Raw genomic sequence first — 18,779 nt, 5'->3', positions numbered from 1 at the left:
GCAGCCCCTGCAACCCCGTGTCCTGGCCCTGGGGGAAAACAGAGGCGTGCACGGCCCGCGGCCGGTAAACAACAACTCTTTACTATGGCAGGCAGGGAGAGGAAAGGGATCGCGCACCACGTCACGCCGAGCACCGGACTCGCGCTGAAATGATCTTCCAGTGGCGCTGGCACCGGCGTAGCTGCTCCAACAGCCCTATTTGCGGAGGACTGTTGCCAAATTAATGAGTTACAGGGCCCTTCGTGCTCATGCAGGGAGGAGAAAGCCACGCTGTGAGGCTCACGCCACGGGACTCTGCTTTGGGGTCTCCCCCTTTCCTCCCCCCTTTCCCCCCCCAAACCCCATGGCAAAACACAGGCAGGTAAAAGGCTCGGCCCCATCTACACAACGGCCACAACACGGACACAGCACGGCAGAAAGGCAGCTCGGGGCGTCCCGAGTGCTCGGCCCCGCGGTGGGGAGCGAGCCACGGCTGCCCGCCCGGCACGGGCTTCCCACAGCTCCGGCCAGGACAGGGTCAAGGAATCCCCACGGGCAGCTGGTGCCGGTGCCGCGTCCCCGTTCCGCACGGGAGAAGCGAAACATCCCCTCCAGTCCATCCCCACCGTGGCTCCTCTCCCACCGGTGCCCGCCCAGGCTCAGGAGGGGTCTCAGCTGCCAGCGCGGCTCGGCAAGGCTCCTGCTCCCTCAGGTCCCTCTGAGCCACTTCCAGCTCCGTCCGCCTCAGCCCCCCAAAAGCAGCGGGGCCAGACGCCCGGACCAGGAGCAGCGGCAGGCGCCTATCCCAGGTGGATCCGCTGGTGCCGGATGAGGGCTGAGCTCTCGCAGAAGCTCTTGCCACAGTCGCTGCACTTGTAGGGCTTCTCCCCAGTGTGGGTGCGCAGGTGGGTGATGAGGGACGAGCTCTGCTTGAAGCTCTTCCCGCAGTGGGGGCACTGGTAGGGGGTCTCCCCGCTGTGGATGCGCTGGTGGCGGATCAGGGCAGAGCTCTGCTTGAAGCTCTTGCCACAGCCGGCGCACTTGTAGGGGGTCTCCCCGGTGTGGGTGCGCTGGTGGGTGATGAGGCAGGAGCTCTGCTTGAAGCTCTTCTCGCAGTGGGGGCACTGGTAGGGGGTCTCCCCGGTGTGGGTGCGCAGGTGGGTGATGAGGGCCGACCTCTCGCAGAAGCCCTTCCCGCAGTGGGGGCACTGGTAGGGCTTCTCCCCGGTGTGGATGCGCTGGTGGCGGATCAGGGCTGAGCTCTCGCAGAAGCTCTTCCCACAGTTGCTGCACTGGAAAGGCTTCTCTCCGCTGTGGGTACGCAGGTGGGTGATGAGGCAGGAGCTCTGCTTGAAGCTCTTCCCGCAGTGCGGGCACTGGTAGGGGGTCTCCCCGGTGTGGGTGCGCAGGTGGGTGATGAGGGACGAGCTCTGCTTGAAGCTTTTCCCACAGTGGGGGCACTGGTAGGGGGTCTCCCCGGTGTGGATGCGCTGGTGGCGGATCAGGGCCGAGCTCTCGCAGAAGCTCTTGCCGCAGCCGGCGCACTGGTAGGGCTTGTTTCCAGTGTGGGTCCACTGGTGCTTGAGGAAGGACGAGCTGTAGCTGAAGCTCTTGCCGCAGTCGGCGCACTTGTAGGGCCGCTCGCCCAGGTGGGTCCGCTGGTGCATGTTGAGGTTAGAACTGCTCTTGAAGCTCTTTCCGCACTGGGGGCACTTGTAGGGCCGCTCGCCGGTGTGGATGCGCTGGTGGACGACGAGGTCTGAGCTGCGGCTGAAGCTCTTCCCGCACTTGGTGCAGGCGTAGGGCCGCTCGCCGGCGTGCAGCCGCTGGTGCTTCGCCAGATCCGAGCTCTGGCCGAAGCTCTTCCTGCAGTCGACACACTTGTAGGGCTTCTGGCCGGGGGGGCGCGGGGCCGGGCTGGTGGCGCCCACCTCCTTCCCGCAGTCCCGGCAGCTCTGCGGGCTCCCGCCGGCGTGGGTGTGCTGGTGCCGCAGCAGGTTGGTGCTGAGGCCGAAGCTCTTGCCACACTCCACGCAGATGTTGGGGTGCTCCCCGGCGGACGCCCGCTGCCGCACGACTGTCTCCTTGCGCTTCCGCCCCCCTCGCCCGCGGCCGCCTGCCTCGACCTCTCCGCCATCCGGGGGGGCCGGCTGCCCCTCCGCCCGGCCCTGGCCCCTCGGGGACCTGCCGTGCTCGGGCTGGGGGGCCGCGGACCCTCTGCAGCGCTTTGGCGACATGGCGGGGGTCTCCCTGCGCCGGGGGCGTCCCCGTGCCGTCCCCACCTGCAGCGACAAGGGGAGAAGCCAAACGTGAGTCGCTCCCCCAGAAACGCCGTGCTGGGGGCTGCCCGCCCTGCGGGACCCCCCAGCTCGGGAGGCCCGAGCGGCCACGAGCACCGGCAGCCCCCGAACCCAGGACGAACTCGGGACGGGTCGGACCGCGGGTCAGAGCAGGGCTGGGTTTAGGGAGGGAAATTCCCACGCCAGCCTTTCCGGGAGCGCGGCGAGGCTGCGGCAGCCCCCGGGGACGGGCTCGCCTGCTCCGGGCGCAGCCCTTCTTCCCGGCGAGACCCCCGGCCCCGGCCCTCCGGGCCCCCATCCCCGTCCCCCTCGGGCCTGGCCGCTCCCCGCGCCCCCCCGGGGGCCGGGCCTCGGGCCCCGACGCCGCCAGCCGCGGCCGGGACGGGACCGCGGGACCCCCCGCCGGCGGCCTCCGCCTGCGCTGCCCCGGTACCTGCGGGCACAGCCCGGCACGGCGGCGGCGGCGGCGGCTGCGGCTCCTGCCCCGGCCCCGGTCCCCGCCGCCGTCCGGGCGCTGCCGCGGCCTCGCCGGTGCCGGGCGGACAATGGAGGCGGCGGCGGCGGCGGCGCTGACCCAGGAAGTTCAACCCCCGGGGGCTGCTCGGAGGAAGGCGGCGGCGGCGGCGAGGGGAAGACCCCGGCCCCGGCCCCGGCCCCGGCTCGGCCCCCCCAGCGCCACTCCCCGGTCCCGGCCCCCCGAGCCCCCGCCACCCAGCCCCCGCCCCCAGGACCCCCGAGCCCCCCCGGCCCCGCTCACCCAGCCGCCCCCAGGGCGTTCGGGGCAGGGCCGCTTCTCCCTGCGCCCCCGACCCTTCTCACCAGGGCGGGGACGTGCTGCCCGGACCCCGCTTCGGGGAGGGGCCCCCATCTTGCCTTCGCCCTGCCCGCGGCCAGACCCGCTGCCGGAGGAGGACAGAGCAGAGGACGCCGCGTTCGGCAAGGGCGCCCGCAGCGGGACCAGCGGAGCCGGCCGGCGGCGCCGGGGTCCCGTGGGGCTGCCATGCCCCCGGCCCTCGGAGCAGCCCGGAGGCCCAAACCCTGGGCTGGCGGGTCCCGCAGGGTCACGGTCCCCTAAGCGGCATCAGACCCCCTCCTCAATGCGCCATCGTTCCCCGCTGTGCGACTCCACGCCTGGACGAGAGAGTCCTGGGGGGGACGAGGGGACCCCCGAGCTGCGGATTTTGGCAGTGGCAGCCCCTGCAACCCCGTGTCCTGGCCCTGGGGGAAAACAGAGGCGTGCACGGCCCGCGGCCAGTCAACAACAACTCTTTACTATGGCAGGCAGGAAAGGGAAAGGGAAAGGGAAATGAAATGCAATGATCTTCCAGTGGCGCTGGTACCGGCGTAGCTGCTCCGACAGCCCTATTTGCAGAGGACTGTTGCCAAATTAAAGAGTTACAGGGCCCTTCGTGCTCATGCAGGGGGGAGAAAGCAACGCCGCGAGGCTTATGCCACAGGATTCCATTTTGGGGTCCCCCTCTTTCCCCCCCCAAACCCCATGGCAAAACACAGGCAGGTAAAAGGCTTAGCCCCATCTACACAACGGCCACAACATGGACACAGCACGGCAGAAAGGCAGCTCGGGGTGTCCCAAGCCCTTGGCCCCGCGGTGGGGAGCGAGCCACGGCTGCCCGCCCGGCACGGGCTTCCCACAGCTCCGGCCAGGACAGGGTCAAGGAATCCCCACGGGCAGCTGGTGCCGGTGCCGCGTCCCCGTTCCGCACGGGAGAAGCGAAACATCCCCTCCAGTCCATCCCCACCGTGGCTCCTCTCCCACCGGTGCCCGCCCAGGCTCAGGAGGGGTCTCAGCTGCCAGCGCGGCTCGGCAAGGCTCCTGCTCCCTCAGGTCCCTCTGAGCCACTTCCAGCTCCGTCCGCCTCAGCCCCCCAAAAGGAGCGGGGCCAGACGCCCGGACCAGGAGCAGCGGCAGGCGCCTATCCCAGGTGGATCCGCTGGTGCCGGATGAGGGCTGAGCTCTCGCAGAAGCTCTTGCCACAGTCGCTGCACTTGTAGGGCTTCTCCCCAGTGTGGGTGCGCAGGTGGGTGATGAGGGACGAGCTCTGCTTGAAGCTCTTCCCGCAGTGGGGGCACTGGTAGGGGGTCTCCCCGCTGTGGATGCGCTGGTGGCGGATCAGGGCAGAGCTCTGCTTGAAGCTCTTGCCACAGCCGGCACACTTGTAGGGGGTCTCCCCGGTGTGGGTGCGCTGGTGGGTGATGAGGCAGGAGCTCTGCTTGAAGCTCTTCTCACAGTGGGGGCACTGGTAGGGGGTCTCCCCGGTGTGGGTGCGCAGGTGGGTGATGAGGGCCGACCTCTCGCAGAAGCCCTTCCCACAGTGGGGGCACTGGTAGGGCTTCTCCCCGGTGTGGATGCGCTGGTGGTGGATCAGAGCCGAGCTGTGCTTGAAGCTCTTGCCGCAGTCGGCGCACTTGTAGGGCTTCTCCCCGGTGTGGGTGCGCTGGTGGGTGATGAGGCAGGAGCTCTGCTTGAAGCTCTTCTCGCAGTGGGGGCACTGGTAGGGGGTCTCCCCGCTGTGGATGCGCTGGTGGCGGATCAGGGCAGAGCTCTGCTTGAAGCTCTTGCTGCAATCACCGCACTTGTAGGGCTTCTCCCCAGTGTGGGTGCGCTGGTGGGTGATGAGGCAGGAGCTCTGCTTGAAGCTCTTCTCGCAGTGGGGGCACTGGTAGGGGGTCTCCCCGGTGTGGGTACGCAGGTGGGTGATGAGGGCCGACCTCTCGCAGAAGCTTTTCCCGCAGTGAGGGCACGGGTACGGCTTCTCCCCGGTGTGCGTCCGCTGGTGGTGGATCAGGGCCGAGCTGTGTTTGAAGCTCTTCCCACAGTTGCCGCACTGGAAAGGCTTCTCTCCGCTGTGGGTACGCAGGTGGGTGATGAGGCAGGAGCTCTGCTTGAAGCTCTTCTCGCACTGGGGGCACTGGTAGGGGGTCTCCCCAGTGTGGGTGCGCAGGTGGGTGATGAGGGACGAGCTCTGCTTGAAGCTTTTCCCGCAGTGGGGGCACTGGTAGGGGGTCTCCCCGGTGTGGATGCGCTGGTGGCGGATCAGGGCCGAGCTCTCGCAGAAGCTCTTGCCGCAGCCGGCGCACTGGTAGGGCTTGTTTCCAGTGTGGGTCCACTGGTGCTTGAGGAAGGACGAGCTGTAGCTGAAGCTCTTGCCGCAGTCGGCGCACTTGTAGGGCCGCTCGCCCAGGTGGGTCCGCTGGTGCATGTTGAGGTTAGAACTGCTCTTGAAGCTCTTTCCGCACTGGGGGCACTTGTAGGGCCGCTCGCCGGTGTGGATGCGCTGGTGGACGACGAGGTCTGAGCTGCGGCTGAAGCTCTTCCCGCACTTGGTGCAGGCGTAGGGCCGCTCGCCGGCGTGCAGCCGCTGGTGCTTCGCCAGGTCCGAGCTCTGGCCGAAGCTCTTCCCGCAGTCGACACACTTGTAGGGCTTCTGGCCGGGGGGGCGCGGGGCTGGGCTGGCGGCGCCCACCTCCTTCCCGCAGTCCCGGCAACTCTGCGGGCTCCCGCCGGCGTGGGCACGCCGGTGCCGCAGCAGGTTGGCGCTGAGGCTGAAGCTCTTGCCACAGTCGAGGCAGGCAAAGGGCTTCTCCCCACCATGGCTGCGCCGGTTGACCAGCAGCGCGGCGCTCTGCGCGAAGGTCTTGCCGCACTCCACGCAGATGTTGGGGTGCTCCCCGGCGGACGCCCGCTGCCGCACGACTGTCTCCTTGCGCTTCTGCCCTCCTCGCCCGCGGCTACCAGCCTCAGCCTCCCTGCCATCCCCGGCCTCCTGACCCCTCGGGGACCTGCCGTGCTCGGGCTGGGGGGCCGCGGACCCTCTGCAGCGCTTTGGCGACATGGTGGGGGCTCCCTGCGCCGGGGGCATCCCCGTGCCGTCCCCACCTGCAGCGACAAGGGGAGAAGCCAAACGTGAGTCGCTCCCCCAGAAACGCCGTGCTGGGGGCTGCCCGCCCTGCGGGACCCCCCAGCTCGGGAGGCCCGAGCGGCCACGAGCACCGGCAGCCCCCGAACCCAGGACGAACTCGGGACGGGTCGGACCGCGGGTCAGAGCAGGGCTGGGTTTAGGGAGGGAAATTCCCACGCCAGCCTTTCCGGGAGCGCGGCGAGGCTGCGGCAGCCCCCGGGGACGGGCTCGCCTGCTCCGGGCGCAGCCCTTCTTCCCGGCGAGACCCCCGGCCCCGGCCCTCCGGGCCCCCATCCCCGTCCCCCTCGGGCCTGGCCGCTCCCCGCGCCCCCCCGGGGGCCGGGCCTCGGGCCCCGACGCCGCCAGCCGCGGCCGGGACGGGACCGCGGGACCCCCCGCCGGCGGCCTCCGCCCGCGCTGCCCCGGTACCTGCGGGCACAGCCCGGCACGGCGGCGGCGGCGGCGGCTGCGGCTCCTGCCCCGGCCCCGGTCCCCGCCGCCGTCCGGGCGCTGCCGCGGCCTCGCCGGTGCCGGGCGGACAATGGAGGCGGCGGCGGCGGCGCTGACCCAGGAAGTTCAACCCCCGGGGGCTGCTCGGAGGAAGGCGGCGGCGGCGGCGAGGGGAAGACCCCGGCCCCGGCCCCGGCCCCGGCTCGGCCCCCCCAGCGCCACTCCCCGGTCCCGGCCCCCCGAGCCCCCGCCACCCAGCCCCCGCCCCCAGGACCCCCGAGCCCCCCCGGCCCCGCTCACCCAGCCGCCCCCAGGGCGTTCGGGGCAGGGCCGCTTCTCCCTGCGCCCCCGACCCTTCTCACCAGGGCGGGGACGTGCTGCCCGGACCCCGCTTCGGGGAGGGGCCCCCATCTTGCCTTCGCCCTGCCCGCGGCCAGACCCGCTGCCGGAGGAGGACAGAGCAGAGGACGCCGCGTTCGGCAAGGGCGCCCGCAGCGGGACCAGCGGAGCCGGCCGGCGGCGCCGGGGTCCCGTGGGGCTGCCATGCCCCCGGCCCTCGGAGCAGCCCGGAGGCCCAAACCCTGGGCTGGCGGGTCCCGCAGGGTCACGGTCCCCTAAGCGGCATCAGACCCCCTCCTCAATGCGCCGTCGTTCCCCGCTGTGCGACTCCACGCCTGGACGAGAGAGTCCTGGGGGGGACGAGGGGACCCCCGAGCTGCAGATTTTCGGCAGTGGCAGCCCCTGCAACCCCGTGTCCTGGCCCTGGGGGAAAACAGAGGCGTGCACGGCCCGCGGCCAGTCAACAACAACTCTTTACTATGGCAGGCAGGGAGAGGAAAGGGATCGCGCACCCCGTCATGCCGAGCACCGGACTCGCGCTGAAATGATCTTCCAGTGGCGCTGGTACCGGCGTAGCTGCTCCGACAGCCCTATTTGCGGAGGACTGTTGCCAAATTAATGAGTTACAGGGCCCTTCGTGCTCATGCAGGGAGGAGAAAGCCACGCTGTGAGGCTCACGCCACGGGACTCTGCTTTGGGGTCTCCCCCTTTCCTCCCCCCTTTTCCCCCCCAAACCCCATGGCAAAACACAGGCAGGTAAAAGGCTCGGCCCCATCTACACAACGGCCACAACACGGACACAGCACGGCAGAAAGGCAGCTCGGGGCGTCCCGAGTGCTCGGCCCCGCGGTGGGGAGCGAGCCACAGCTGCCCGCCCGGCACGGGCTTCCCACAGCTCCGGCCAGGACAGGGTCAAGGAATCCCCACGGGCAGCTGGTGCCGGTGCCGCGTCCCCGTTCCGCACGGGAGAAGCGAAACATCCCCTCCAGTCCATCCCCACCGCGGCTCCTCTCCCACCAGTGCCCGCCCAGGCCCAGGAGGGATCTTGGCTGCCGGTGCCAGCATAGCTCAGCAAGGCTCCTGCTCCCCGCCATGGCTGGGAGCCCCCGGGTCCCCTCGAGATGCCTCCGGCTCTGTCTGGCTCGGCCCCCCGAAAGCAGCAGGGCTGGGCACCTGGAGGAGTAGCAGTGGCAGGTGCCTATCCCAGGTGGATCCGCTGGTGCCTGATGAGGGCTGAGCTGACGATGAAGCTCTTGCTGCAGTCGCTGCACTTGTAGGGCTTCTCCCCGGTGTGGGTGCGCAGGTGGGTGATGAGGGACGAGCTCTGCTTGAAGCTCTTCCCGCAGTGGGGGCACTGGTAGGGGGTCTCCCCGGTGTGGATGCGCTGGTGGCGGATCAGGGCCGAGCTCTCGAAGAAGCTCTTGCCGCAGCTGGCGCACTGGTAGGGCTTCTCCCCGGTGTGGGTGCGCTGGTGCTTGAGGAAGGCCGAGCTGTAGCTGAAGCTCTTGCCGCAGTCGGCGCACTTGTAGGGCCGCTCGCCCAGGTGGGTCCGCTGGTGCGTGTTGAGGTTGGAGCTGCGGTTGAAGCTCTTTCCGCACTGGGGGCACTTGTAGGGCCGCTCGCCGGTGTGGATGCGCTGGTGGACGACGAGGTCTGAGCTCCAGCTGAAGCTCTTCCCGCACTTGGTGCAGGCGTAGGGCCGCTCGCCGGCGTGCAGCCGCTGGTGCTTCGCCAGGTCCGAGCTCTGGCCGAAGCTCTTCCCGCAGTCGGGGCACTTGTAGGGCCTGTCTCCGCTGTGGATGCGCTGGTGGGCATTGCGGTTCGAGCTGCGGGTGAAGCTCTTCCCGCAGTCCAGGCACTTGTAGGGCTTCTCCCCCGTGTGCAGCCGCTGGTGGATCAGCAGCTCCGACCGCCGGGAGAAGGTCTTCTCGCACTGCCCACAGGTTTTCGGCACGTCCCCCCGCCGTGCCCGCCGCCCCACTCTGCCGCCAGCTGCCGCCCCGCTGCAGGGGGGCTGCACCGGCCGCTCCTCGGGGGGGCCGTGGGGGTCCCAGGGCGGGCCACAGTGGCTCTGACAGGCGTCACCAAGCCCAGGGCTCTGGGGGACACCCTCCTCGGCCCCCTGGGACAGGTTGACATCCAGCTCTGTCAGCTCAGGGCCGTCTGGCTCAGGAGCCTCCTCCTCGTTCTCGCTCCCCGTCCCGTCATCTGCCGGGGCAGAGAGAGACAACGCCGACGGGAGTGATTCCCAGCGCCAAGGGGAAAAAGGGGGAGCCTGAAGAATTCGGGCAGACAGCTGCCAAAGGCCGATCCCAGAACAGAGGGCAAGAAAGCTGTTCCCGACCCCAGCCCGGCGGCTCCACGCAGAGCCCCGGATACCTGCTAGCTTGGGACGCTCCCTGAGATGGAGGAGCGGGGGCTGCCACGGGGCTGTTGCTAAAACCTCCAGCCCGTTCAGGGTGGGGTCCCAGCTCACCTGCAGGGGCCACCCTGAGGATCTCCCATTCCTTGGAGTCGTTCGGGTCCGGCACCCCCAGCTCTTCCTCCAGCTCCAGCCGGGAGATGACGTTGGGCTTGGGAATCGGGAAGTCTGCTCCAGAAAAAGGGGGAAAGAAGACACCAGGGTTGTTACAGGTCTGTTATGTGGGGTTTATTAAATACTATATATATATATTTATATATACACATAAGCACTTTTTAAAGGAAATATGGCATTTTGCGTTCAGGTGAGCAGCTGGGAGAGAAAGGCAATAAAAGGCATTTCCAGGCAACAGACCGTGGCTACTCGGCAGGTAACCTCGCTTCTGGCATCTCCTGTCTTCCGAGGAGGGATGTGCCATCCCATCACCGCATTTCTCTGCACCCAATGCCTTAAAAAAACCAAACTCCCACAAAAATGGCACTTTCTTTTCCCCCTGTGCCCACCACCTAAAAAGCATGCGCCATGTTGTGCCAAGAGGGCTTGCGACGCCGAAGGCAGGTGCCCAACCCCGTGGTGCTGGCTGCGCCGACACACGGCAGGGACAGCTTTTGTTCTTGCCGCACCCACAGGATGCGTCTTTTATTGGCAGCGGATTATTTTTTGGCGGCGAAGCCCGGCGTGTGGCGGGGCAGGCGGCGGCACGCTGCGGGGAGCGGGAGTGGGCGAGGACGCCAGCCTTACCCAGCAGGATCAGGGACTCGTAGCTCTCCTGCATGATGCTGACGCCGCTTCGAAGCCCGGCAGCACCTGCAAGAGAGGGAAAGGGGGTTCAGGGGCACCCCCCGGCACAGGCACAGAGCAGCCGCGTCCCCAGCTTTTGCCGCAGTCCCCACTAACCGACCTGGGTGGCTTCTTAGGCAGACACGGGGGGCCGCTAGCAGGGCCCCCCCCGCCCTCGGCTGGGGATGCGGGTGCCCGAGCATCTCCCCTCCGTGGCCTCCCCGCCGAGCGGGGCCGGAGCAGGGGCACCCGCCGGCTCAGCAACCCCTCCCCGCCTCCGCAGAGGGACCCCCAGCACCCCGGTACCTGCAGGCGGGGGGGGGGCGGGGGGGGGGGGGGGGGGGCAGAGCCGGGCGGGCGCGATGCTCCGGGGGCTGCGGCTGCCGGCTCCGGGCTGCTCGGGGAAGCGCCGCCGCCGGCCCCGCGGCTGCTCCGCCCGGGCTCCCGGATGGAGGAGCCGCCGGTGACCCAGGAAGTTCAGCCTCCGCCGCGGTGACCGGGGAGGCGCGGAGGGAAGCGGGGGTGAGGAGCGGCGGCACTTCCCTCCCTCCCGGCGGGGGCCCGCGGGGGCGGGAGGAGATGGCGGGGCCGCCGGGCTGCCGCTGCCCCTCCCCGTCCCACCTGCATCCCCATCCCCTTCTGCATCCCCATCCCCATCCCCTTCTGGTCCCGTTCCCTTCCCCACCTGCATCCCCATCCCCATCCCCATCCCCTTCTGGTCCCGTTCCCTTCCCCACCTGCATCCCCATCCCCATCCCCTTCTGGTCCCGTTCCCTTCCCCACCGACATCCCCATCCCCTTCCCTGTCCATGTCCCCGTCCCCACCCTCATCCCAGCCCTGTCCCTGGGGCAGCCCTGGCTCCGCAGGGTCAGCTGGCAGCAGGGTGACAGCAAGGGGTGGGCAAAGGGGGACAAATCCTCTCCGTGCCCTCGCACCTGCAAACAACAGCCCGGGGAATGGTGGGGTCCTACGATAACCCAGCTCAGGAGGGACCTGGGGAGCTCCGCATCCGACCGGCCCTCTGCCAGCCGAGATCCTGCCTGCTGCAGGCAGGGCCAGCTCCGCTTCCTCGGGGCTTTATCCAGCCTGGTCTGGACGAGCTCCACGGATGGGGACAGGGCGGCTGCCCGGGCTGACCCACTTGGCTGTCCTCAGGGAAAAGCTGCTCATAGCCAGCGGAGACCCATCCTCTTCCAGCTCACGCCCGTCGTCTCCCGTCCTCTGTGCGGCAGAGGGCTTTGTCAGGCTCTGGGAGAGTTGTGGGTGCTCGCTGCGTTCCCGGCGGGACCCGGGGATCCCCATCTCTGAGCTGGCTCTGCAGCTTCCCCCCTCTCCCCTGGGTTGCCCTTCCCCCCCCCCCCGAGCCGCACGGTGAAGAACCACAGCCCCCAAGGGACCCCAGTGCAGCCTCAAAAAGACACGGAGGGAGCTGCATGGGTCGGTGGCGAGCTGGAAGATGCCGCCGATACCCAAAACTCAAGAGACCTGCATTGTGCCCCAGCCTCTCCATCTGCCTTTTTGGGTGAAAACCACCAAATTCCTTCCCTTTTCCCCCACCTCAGTTTCCCCACCTGTGAAAGGACAGGAGCCACTCACTCACTCACAGCAGCTTCTGGGCCAGGAGCTGTCGGGGACAGCCACCGCCTGGCAGGGAGGGCTCAGGAGTGAATTGGGATTTGACGAGGGCCCCAGGGACCCCCAGTGCCGGAGGGAGCGTCTTGCGCGACACTCGCCCCAGATCCGCCCCCCGCCGCCCCGTCCCAGCCACGCTGGTGGCGTCTGCTGCAGGATGGCAGATTTTATTGCCGAGCGCCACACAGAGAAACCTCGGGGAGGGGACCCCGGCGCCAGGGAAGGGGCAGCATGGCCAGGGTCGTCAGAGGGACTTGCCGTGCTGCAGGCGCCAGTGGGTGATGACGTTGGAGCTCTGGGTGAAGCTCTTGCCGCAGTCGGGGCAGACGTAGGGCCGCTCGCCGGTGTGGACACGCTTGTGCTTGGTGAGCGCCGAGCTGGTGGTGAAGCTCTTGCGGCACTCGGGGCAGACGTAGGGCCGCTCGCCGGTGTGCACCCGCTGGTGGGTGGTGAGGTGGGCAAACTGGCTGTAGCCCCGGCCACACTCCCCGCAGCGGTAGGGCTTCTCGGGCAGGTGGGTGCGCCGGTGCCGCAGCAGGTAAGAGCTGGTGGAGAAGCTCTTGCCGCAATCGGGGCAGGCGAAGGACTTCTCGGCGCGGTGCGTGCGCTGGTGCTTGGCCAGCAGCGAGCTGTCAGCGAAGGCCTTGCCGCACGCCGGGCAGGGGTAGGGCCGCTCGCCGGTGTGGGCGCGCCGGTGGATGGTGAGCGAGGGGCAGTCCCGGAAGCTCTCGCTGCAGTCGGGGCAGCGGTAGGGCCGCTCGCCCGTGTGCAGCCGCTGGTGCCGGGTGAGGTTGGAGCTGCTGCTGAAGCGGCGCCCGCACTCGGGGCAGGGGTAGGGCCGCTCACCTGTGTGCGTCCGCCGGTGCTTCACCAGGTCCGAGTTGACGTTGAAGCTGCGGCCGCAGTCACGGCAGCGGTAGGGCCGCTCGCCCGTGTGCAGCCGCTGGTGGGTGAGGAGGTGGGAGCTCTGCCCGAAGCAGCGCCCGCACTCGGGGCAGGCGTAGGGCCGCTCGCCCAGGTGGCTGCGGCGGTGGGTCAGCAGGTTGGAGCGCAGGCTGAAGCTCTTCCCGCACGCCTCGCAGGTGTTGGGACGCGACCGCGCCGCCCCGGCACCGCCGCCGCGCTCCTGCTCTGTCTCCTGCCTGGGGGACGTGCCCCCCCTCTCTGGGCTCTCCTCCTGCCTGTCACCTGCTGGGGAGACGGTGCTTGGGAGGGCAGGGACGGGACAGGGAGGGGGTGCCGAGGCAGCTGGCAGCAGCCCTGTCCCGGCCGCAGGTGTTGACCCTGCCGCCCTCCGCTCCCAGCCCATAGGGACAAGCGCCGAGCCCAGCCCCGTCCCAGTACCTGTCCCGGCGTCTCCCTGGCTCGCTCCTGCCTCGGGGCTGCAGGTGCCTGGGTCCATGCAGGGCCGGGAGCCCTCCGTTCCCTGGGGAGAGAGAAGGAGGAGAAGAGAAGAGGAATCAGGGGGGCGGGCTTGCCCAGGACAAGTGGCCTCAGGGCTGGGGGTCTGGCGGCAGGGCAGACCCCCGGCACAGGGCCCAGCAGAGGCCATGTTCCCCGACGGCATTCGCCGCCATTTCCCCCTGGACCAACAGCCCAGAGCACAGTGAGGGGACTGGTGGGCAATGGGGGCTCACGGAAATGACGCTTTGCCCCCAAAACCTGCCCGAGGCTGCACAGGGCAGCGGGAGGAAGGGTCTGCAGGTGCTGGGGGAAGCAGAAACCCCAGGTTTCTGCAGGAAGCTGGGGAGGGGCCAGCCAGACCCAGAGCTCCGGGAGGCGGCATCCCAGGAACACCCTGCCGCCCATGCCCCCTTACCCCATCCCACCCCGGGACCCCCCCCCACCCCAGCTCCCACTGGCCCAGCACATTGGCCCCCCTGTCCCGCAGCACCACAGCCGCCCCCCAGCCCCCTTCCTCCATCCCAGCATCAGTGGCAAGGGGGCTGCTGGCACCCCAGAGGGTCTGGGGCTCTCTGCAGGGCAGGTGTGCTCCCCTCAGGACCCCCTCCTCCCCTCCCCGTGCCCCCCTGAGGACCCTTTTGGCTCAGCAGCCCCCTTTGGACCCCCCCCAGCTCCCCGAGAGCCCTTCCCGCGGCCTCGCTGACCCCGGAGCACCCACTGCTCCTCGCCGCCAGCCAGGAATCCCCGAGGACAGCCACGCTCTGCTCCGAGCCCCCCAGGTCCCCTCTGGCCCCTCAACACCTCTCCCGAGGTGTTTTGTTTTGTCCTTTATTGCTGTTCCAGCCACTCGGGCCTGAGTTACAGTGCTCAGTACAGTTTCTGATGCGTGGCGTTTTTGTTTCAGCCCTACTCTTGCATTTTCCGTCCTTTAGGACCCATTTATATCTGTTTCGGGGGTCAGCTGGAGAAACCTTCTCGGAGTCTGGGTGACTGGGAGCTGCTGTTGGTGATTTACAGTGAATAATTCACTCTGCAGCTGGGGATATTTCAGAGAAGGATTCTTATGGGATCTAGTTCTGCCCTGGCAGCCCGTCCTGTCCGAAGGCAGTGCTGGTACCAGTTCAGCAGCGTGTGTAGTCTTGATAGACACGAACAGCAACAGCACCGGGTTTTTTCCTCTTTCAGACAGAAAACTAAAGCACGTAATTTCTGCTGGTAATGTTGGTACTACATTTAATGACCTACTTTCCCATGTAACTTTGTATTATATTATTTGTATCTATTTAAACAAAGGTCTGTGTTCTGCCCAGTAAAATTAAGTTTAATTACCGACCTGGTCGGGTTGTTGGTGCGACGTACAAAGCTGCAGCGAAGGAGCAGGTAGCGTCACCTCCGGCAGCCGTCCGTTCCTCGGTTTGGTGCTTGGCGTGCTGCAAACCCAAGCCAGAGCAGGAGGCGCGCTGCTGCACGTCCCCATCCGGGTTTTTTTTTTTTTTTTCCTGTTCCCCCCCCGTTTCTTTTTCCCCCCTGGTCCCAGCTGCTCTGCGGTATGTAATGCAGAGACGGACCGTGGGGAGATGGCCACGGGTCCGGCTGCGGAAGGGCGCGTGGAGGTGAAGCAGACGCCCAGCGCAGAGGAGGGCTGGGCTGTGAAGTGTAACTGGTTTGTGCGACTGTGGGACTGTAAATTCGTTCGAGGGGCTTTGTGGTTTCTGGTGTTGTCTGACGGGTGGGCGCTTATTCTTGCGTGCAGGCATGGAAGGCGAGGGCGCACCACAACGCGCAGAGCTCGCTCGTTTTCCGCCCGGGAATCCCAATGGCGGAGGCGATGGTGCCGTGAAGAGAGAGTTGCGAGGACGCTAAGGACGGCTGCGTGCCTCACACAGAGCGAGGTCCTCTGTGCTGCGCGTGTGTGACCTGGCACGGTGTTTCAGCGTTACGCATCGTACCTGCTGCGATGTGTTCGTCCTCGCCGCAGCTTGCCTTCGTCTCCGCCGTGTCCTGGCGTCGTCACAGGTTTCGTCGGACACGCCGTTGGCCGGCGCTCAGGCTCGTGGCGGCGACGGTTGGGTGCAGCCGGTGGCGGTGGCACAGCCGGTGGTCCGATGCTGCGGTGTATCTGCTGCACGCACGCTCGTTCGTTCGTTCGTTCCCCCGGGAATTTGGGGTTCCCAGAAAAAAGGGCTGGCGGAGCTGAAGTGCGAAATCCGGACCGAAGCGCTTGTCCGACCTCTGGTCACGCCGAGGTGCTCCCGTTGTTTTTCCCGGGATTTCCAACGTCCCTGGTTTCTGTCATTTTAATTTTTACCAGTTGTTATTTACTTTAAGCCATCTAGAATAAAAACTTAAATCACAGTAACTAGAACAGTTTTATGAGCAAATAATGCCTGGACTGTAGCTATTATGCAAAACTTTACAGACAGTAATTGTTCCCAATTTATATTATAAAATTACAAGCAGGCAAATATAAATAATAGAGCACTAATTGGGATTAATATCTGTAGCGAAACAAATCTAGTCAGTGTTAAAAAAAACCCAAATCACAGGCCCTAGTTAATCCCACTCAGTAGTAAAGGGACGATTAAAAAGTTAGAGTGGAAATAAATAAAGGAGAGATTATTTAGGGATGAGTCATGACTAAATTTAATCATAGCTATTACTTAACGAACCAGGCAGTAATTATTCCTAATCTGTATTGTAATTAAAAAAAAAAAAAAAAAATTTAGCAATCCTTTTTTAAGCAACAAAGATAGAAAAAATAGTTGGGAGTCGTTAATGGCTAAATTTAAATATGGCCATTATTAAATAAATTGCAGGCATTAATGACTCCCAATCGGAAACAAAGTGAGAAAGCTCTAGAATTTAAAATAAAAATAGAATTGGAAAGCTGATCGGGAGCGTTTAACGCTTAAGTTATAACGGAGCCGTAAGTAAGTTCAGGGGCAACAGCGGCGCCTGCCCGGAGCCCGAACGGCGACCGAAGCTTTAGGTTTTTAAACGAAGAGGAACAAAACCGGCCGCGTTTAAGCGCGGCCCTTCGGGGGCGGGGGAAGCCCCCGGCCCGCAGGTGCTGACCCCCCCCCCCCCCCGTCAGGAGGGGGTCCTCCCTTCCCGGAGCTGAGGGACGGGTAACGCCAGCGCAGGCGGCGCTTGAGCGGCTGCACCCTGAAACCGAATTCCGAACGCCCTCGGGCGCCGTTAACGCCTCCCGCTCGCTGACCGGGAGGGGGCCCGCGCGGCGCCACGGCGGAACCGGGCGGGCGGGCGGGCCGGCCGCTGCGGACCGCCCTTCCCGGCCGTAGCGCCCAGCCACGGCTCGGAGGGGACGGCAACCCTGCCGCCCGCCGCGGCCTCGCCTCCTCCCGCTCCCTCCCGCGGCCGCGGCCCGCCCCGGGGCGCCCGGCCCCCGCCCGCCGCGCTCGGCGGCAGCAGGCCACGGGCTAGGCCGTTCGCGCGACTACACCGTTACCTAGCGAGACCCCTCGGCGAAGCGCGCCGACGGAGCCGGCCGCGCCCGGGGGCGCCCCGCCGCCGCCGCCGCTCCTCCTCGCTGCCGTCCCGCCGTCCCCGGCGCCGGCGGCGGCTCCGGCCGGGAGTCGCTACCGCTCGGAAGAGTCATCAGCGCAGGCTGCCCTCACCCGGCATCAGCGACGTCGCTTGAACAGCGATTAGGGCTGCCGTACGCGAGCGACCCGGCTACGCGAGCGAGAGCGACCGGCACCGAGACCGGCCGCCGGCGCTCCGGTACGGGCTCTCGCCGCGCCCCAGGGCCGCCCGGAAGCGCCCGTCGGTCCCCCGGAACTGGCGCTCTATGGTCCGGCAGTCCTCCAGCCCGCCGGAAGTGCCCGTCGGTCCTCCGGAACTGGCGCTCTATGGTCCGGCAGTCCTCCAAAACTGCAGAAAAAGGTTCGAAACAAACTGCAAATATATCGCAAAAATAAAAATAAAAAAAATAAAATAATAATAATAATAATAATAATAAAAGCCCCCCGAGCTTTTCCCAGGCTTTACCGATGCCCGAGCGGGGCCCTGCTGCATTCCACAGCCTCTGACAGCTTTTGCCGGCCTTTGCCGATGCCCGAGCGGGGCCCCGCTGCCGTCCGGAGGGCCCCGGGGCCGCCGGGTCTCGGTGGGGCTGGACCCCTCCGGGGCTGGTCTGACCCTCCGGGGCTGGACCTCTCTGGGGCTGGACCCCTCCGGGGCTGGTGTGTCCCCGTGGATCTGTCTCCCTGTAGCTCCGGGTCCCTCCGGGGCTGGACCCCTCCGGGGCTGGACCCCTCCGGGGCTGGTGTGTCCCCGGGGATCTGTCTACCTGTAGCTCCGGGTCCCTCCGGGGCTGGACCCCTCCGGGGCTCGTCTGTCCCTCCGGGGCTGGTCTGTCCCTCTGGGGCTGGACCTCTCCGGGGCCGGTGTGTCCCCGTGGATCTGTCTCCCTGTAGCTCCGGGTCCCTCCGGGGCTGGTCTGTCCCTCCGGGGCTGGACCTCTCTGGGGCTGGTGTGTCCCTCCGGGGCTGGACCCCTCCGGGGCTGGTGTGTCCCTCCGGGGCTGGACCCCTCCGGGGCTGGTCTGTCCCTCCGGGGCTGGTGGGTCCCTCCGGGGCTGGACCCCTCCGGGGCTGGTGTGTCCCTCCGGGGCTGGACCCCTCCGGGGCTGGTCTGTCCCTCCGGGGCTGGACCCCTCCGGGGCTGGTCTGTCCCTCCGGGGCTGGACCCCTCTGGGGCTGGACCCCTCTGGGGCTGGTGTGTCCCCGGGGATCTGTCTCCCTGTAGCTCCGGGTCCCTCCGGGGCTGGTGGGTCCCTCCGGGGCTGGTCTGACCCTCCGGGGCCGGTGTGTCCCCGGGGATCTGTCTCCCTGTAGCTCCGGGTCCCTCCGGGGCTGGACCCCTCCGGGGCCGGTGTGTCCCCGGGGATCTGTCTCCCTGTAGCTCCGGGTCCCTCCGGGGCTGGACCCCTCCGGGGCTCGTCTGTCCCTCCGGGGCTGGACCTCTCTGGGGCTGGTGTGCCCCTGTGGATCTGTCTCCCTGTAGTTCTGGGTCCCTCCGGGGCTGGTGTGTCCCTCCGGGGCTGGACCCCTCCGGGGCCGGTGTGTCCCTGGGGATTTGTCTCCCTGTAGCTCCGGGTCCCTCCGGGGGTGTCCCCCCTGGGGAGGCACCACACACACCCCCCACGCCCCCCGGCGCTGCAGGCACACGTCTAAGAGCCGTACCTAAAACTTTTACCTGGACTTTTAGAAACAATTTCTTGTTTTTGATACAACAGGAAATATTTGATTGTCTCTCTTAGAAATGTAATATATTACACGGAGGTGGCTCTCCGTTCCCCTACGCGTGTCCGTAGCCCTGCTCTTGCTCCAGAATGTCTTTCCTGATGTCCTGGTTTCGGCAGGGACAGAGTTAATTTCCTTTCTAGGAGCTGGTACAGTGCTGTGTTTTGGATTTAGGAGGAGAACAAAGTTGGGTCCCCACCCCACAAAGTGGGTCCTGCACTTTGGCCACAACAACCCCATGCAGCGCTACGGGCTTGGGGAAGAGTGGCTGGAAAGCTGCCCGGC

General features: G+C 66.9%; 3 protein-coding genes across 4 annotated transcripts; all 3 read right to left on the bottom strand.

Annotated features, from left to right (window-relative positions):
- Positions 1–60: 60 nt before the first annotated feature.
- On the bottom strand, positions 61–3,337 carry LOC143173806 (uncharacterized). 2 transcript variants are annotated; one of them, XM_076363950.1, is made up of 2 exons: positions 3,099–3,337; positions 61–2,261 (listed from the first exon to the last, which is right to left on the bottom strand). In XM_076363950.1, the coding sequence occupies exons 1-2, from the start codon at positions 3,279–3,281 to the stop codon at positions 780–782; spliced, it is 1,665 nt and encodes a 554-aa protein (XP_076220065.1). In that variant the 5' UTR covers positions 3,282–3,337; the 3' UTR covers positions 61–779. The 2 variants fall into 2 exon arrangements, with proteins under 2 accessions (XP_076220065.1, XP_076220066.1); XM_076363951.1 differs by having other exon boundaries at positions 3,037–3,188.
- Positions 3,338–3,529: 192 nt separating this feature from the next.
- LOC143173805 (uncharacterized) lies at positions 3,530–6,657 on the bottom strand. Its single transcript, XM_076363949.1, has 2 exons — positions 6,629–6,657; positions 3,530–6,177 (listed from the first exon to the last, which is right to left on the bottom strand). Exon 2 carries the CDS (start codon positions 6,158–6,160, stop codon positions 4,214–4,216), a length of 1,947 nt encoding a protein of 648 aa, XP_076220064.1. The 5' UTR covers positions 6,161–6,177; positions 6,629–6,657; the 3' UTR covers positions 3,530–4,213.
- A 1,048-nt stretch (positions 6,658–7,705) lies between these two features.
- Positions 7,706–17,007, bottom strand: LOC143173807 (uncharacterized). Its single transcript, XM_076363953.1, has 9 exons — positions 16,697–17,007; positions 15,177–15,516; positions 14,561–14,657; positions 13,168–13,249; positions 12,069–13,014; positions 11,127–11,266; positions 9,765–10,217; positions 9,465–9,578; positions 7,706–9,196 (listed from the first exon to the last, which is right to left on the bottom strand). Exons 4-9 carry the CDS (start codon positions 13,223–13,225, stop codon positions 8,187–8,189), a joined length of 2,721 nt encoding a protein of 906 aa, XP_076220068.1. The 5' UTR covers positions 13,226–13,249; positions 14,561–14,657; positions 15,177–15,516; positions 16,697–17,007; the 3' UTR covers positions 7,706–8,186.
- Between the last annotated feature and the right edge of the window lie 1,772 nt (positions 17,008–18,779).

The sequence above is a fragment of the Aptenodytes patagonicus genome, unplaced genomic scaffold, assembly GCF_965638725.1.
Source record: "Aptenodytes patagonicus unplaced genomic scaffold, bAptPat1.pri.cur scaffold_307, whole genome shotgun sequence".
Lineage (NCBI taxonomy): Eukaryota > Metazoa > Chordata > Aves > Sphenisciformes > Spheniscidae > Aptenodytes > Aptenodytes patagonicus.
The sequence above is the reverse complement of the archived record's forward strand: the minus strand, read 5'-3'. Positions and strand labels throughout refer to the sequence as shown.

Excerpts from the sequence above, each read along its gene's own strand:
- LOC143173806 (XM_076363950.1), bottom strand. The coding sequence starts at position 3,281 with ATGGCAGCCCCACGGGACCCCGGCGCCGCCGGCCGGCTCCGCTGGTCC. Across the intron at positions 2,262-3,098 it reads GGCAGCACGTCCCCGCCCTG|GTGGGGACGGCACGGGGACG; the intron begins GTGAGAAGGGTC and ends TTGTCGCTGCAG.
- LOC143173805 (XM_076363949.1), bottom strand. The coding sequence starts at position 6,160 with ATGCCCCCGGCGCAGGGAGCCCCCACCATGTCGCCAAAGCGCTGCAGA.
- LOC143173807 (XM_076363953.1), bottom strand. The coding sequence starts at position 13,225 with ATGGACCCAGGCACCTGCAGCCCCGAGGCAGGAGCGAGCCAGGGAGAC. Across the intron at positions 13,015-13,167 it reads CCAGGGAGACGCCGGGACAG|CAGGTGACAGGCAGGAGGAG; the intron begins GTACTGGGACGG and ends CCGTCTCCCCAG. Across the intron at positions 9,579-9,764 it reads TTACCTGCCGAGTAGCCACG|ACTTCCCGATTCCCAAGCCC; the intron begins GTCTGTTGCCTG and ends TTTCTGGAGCAG.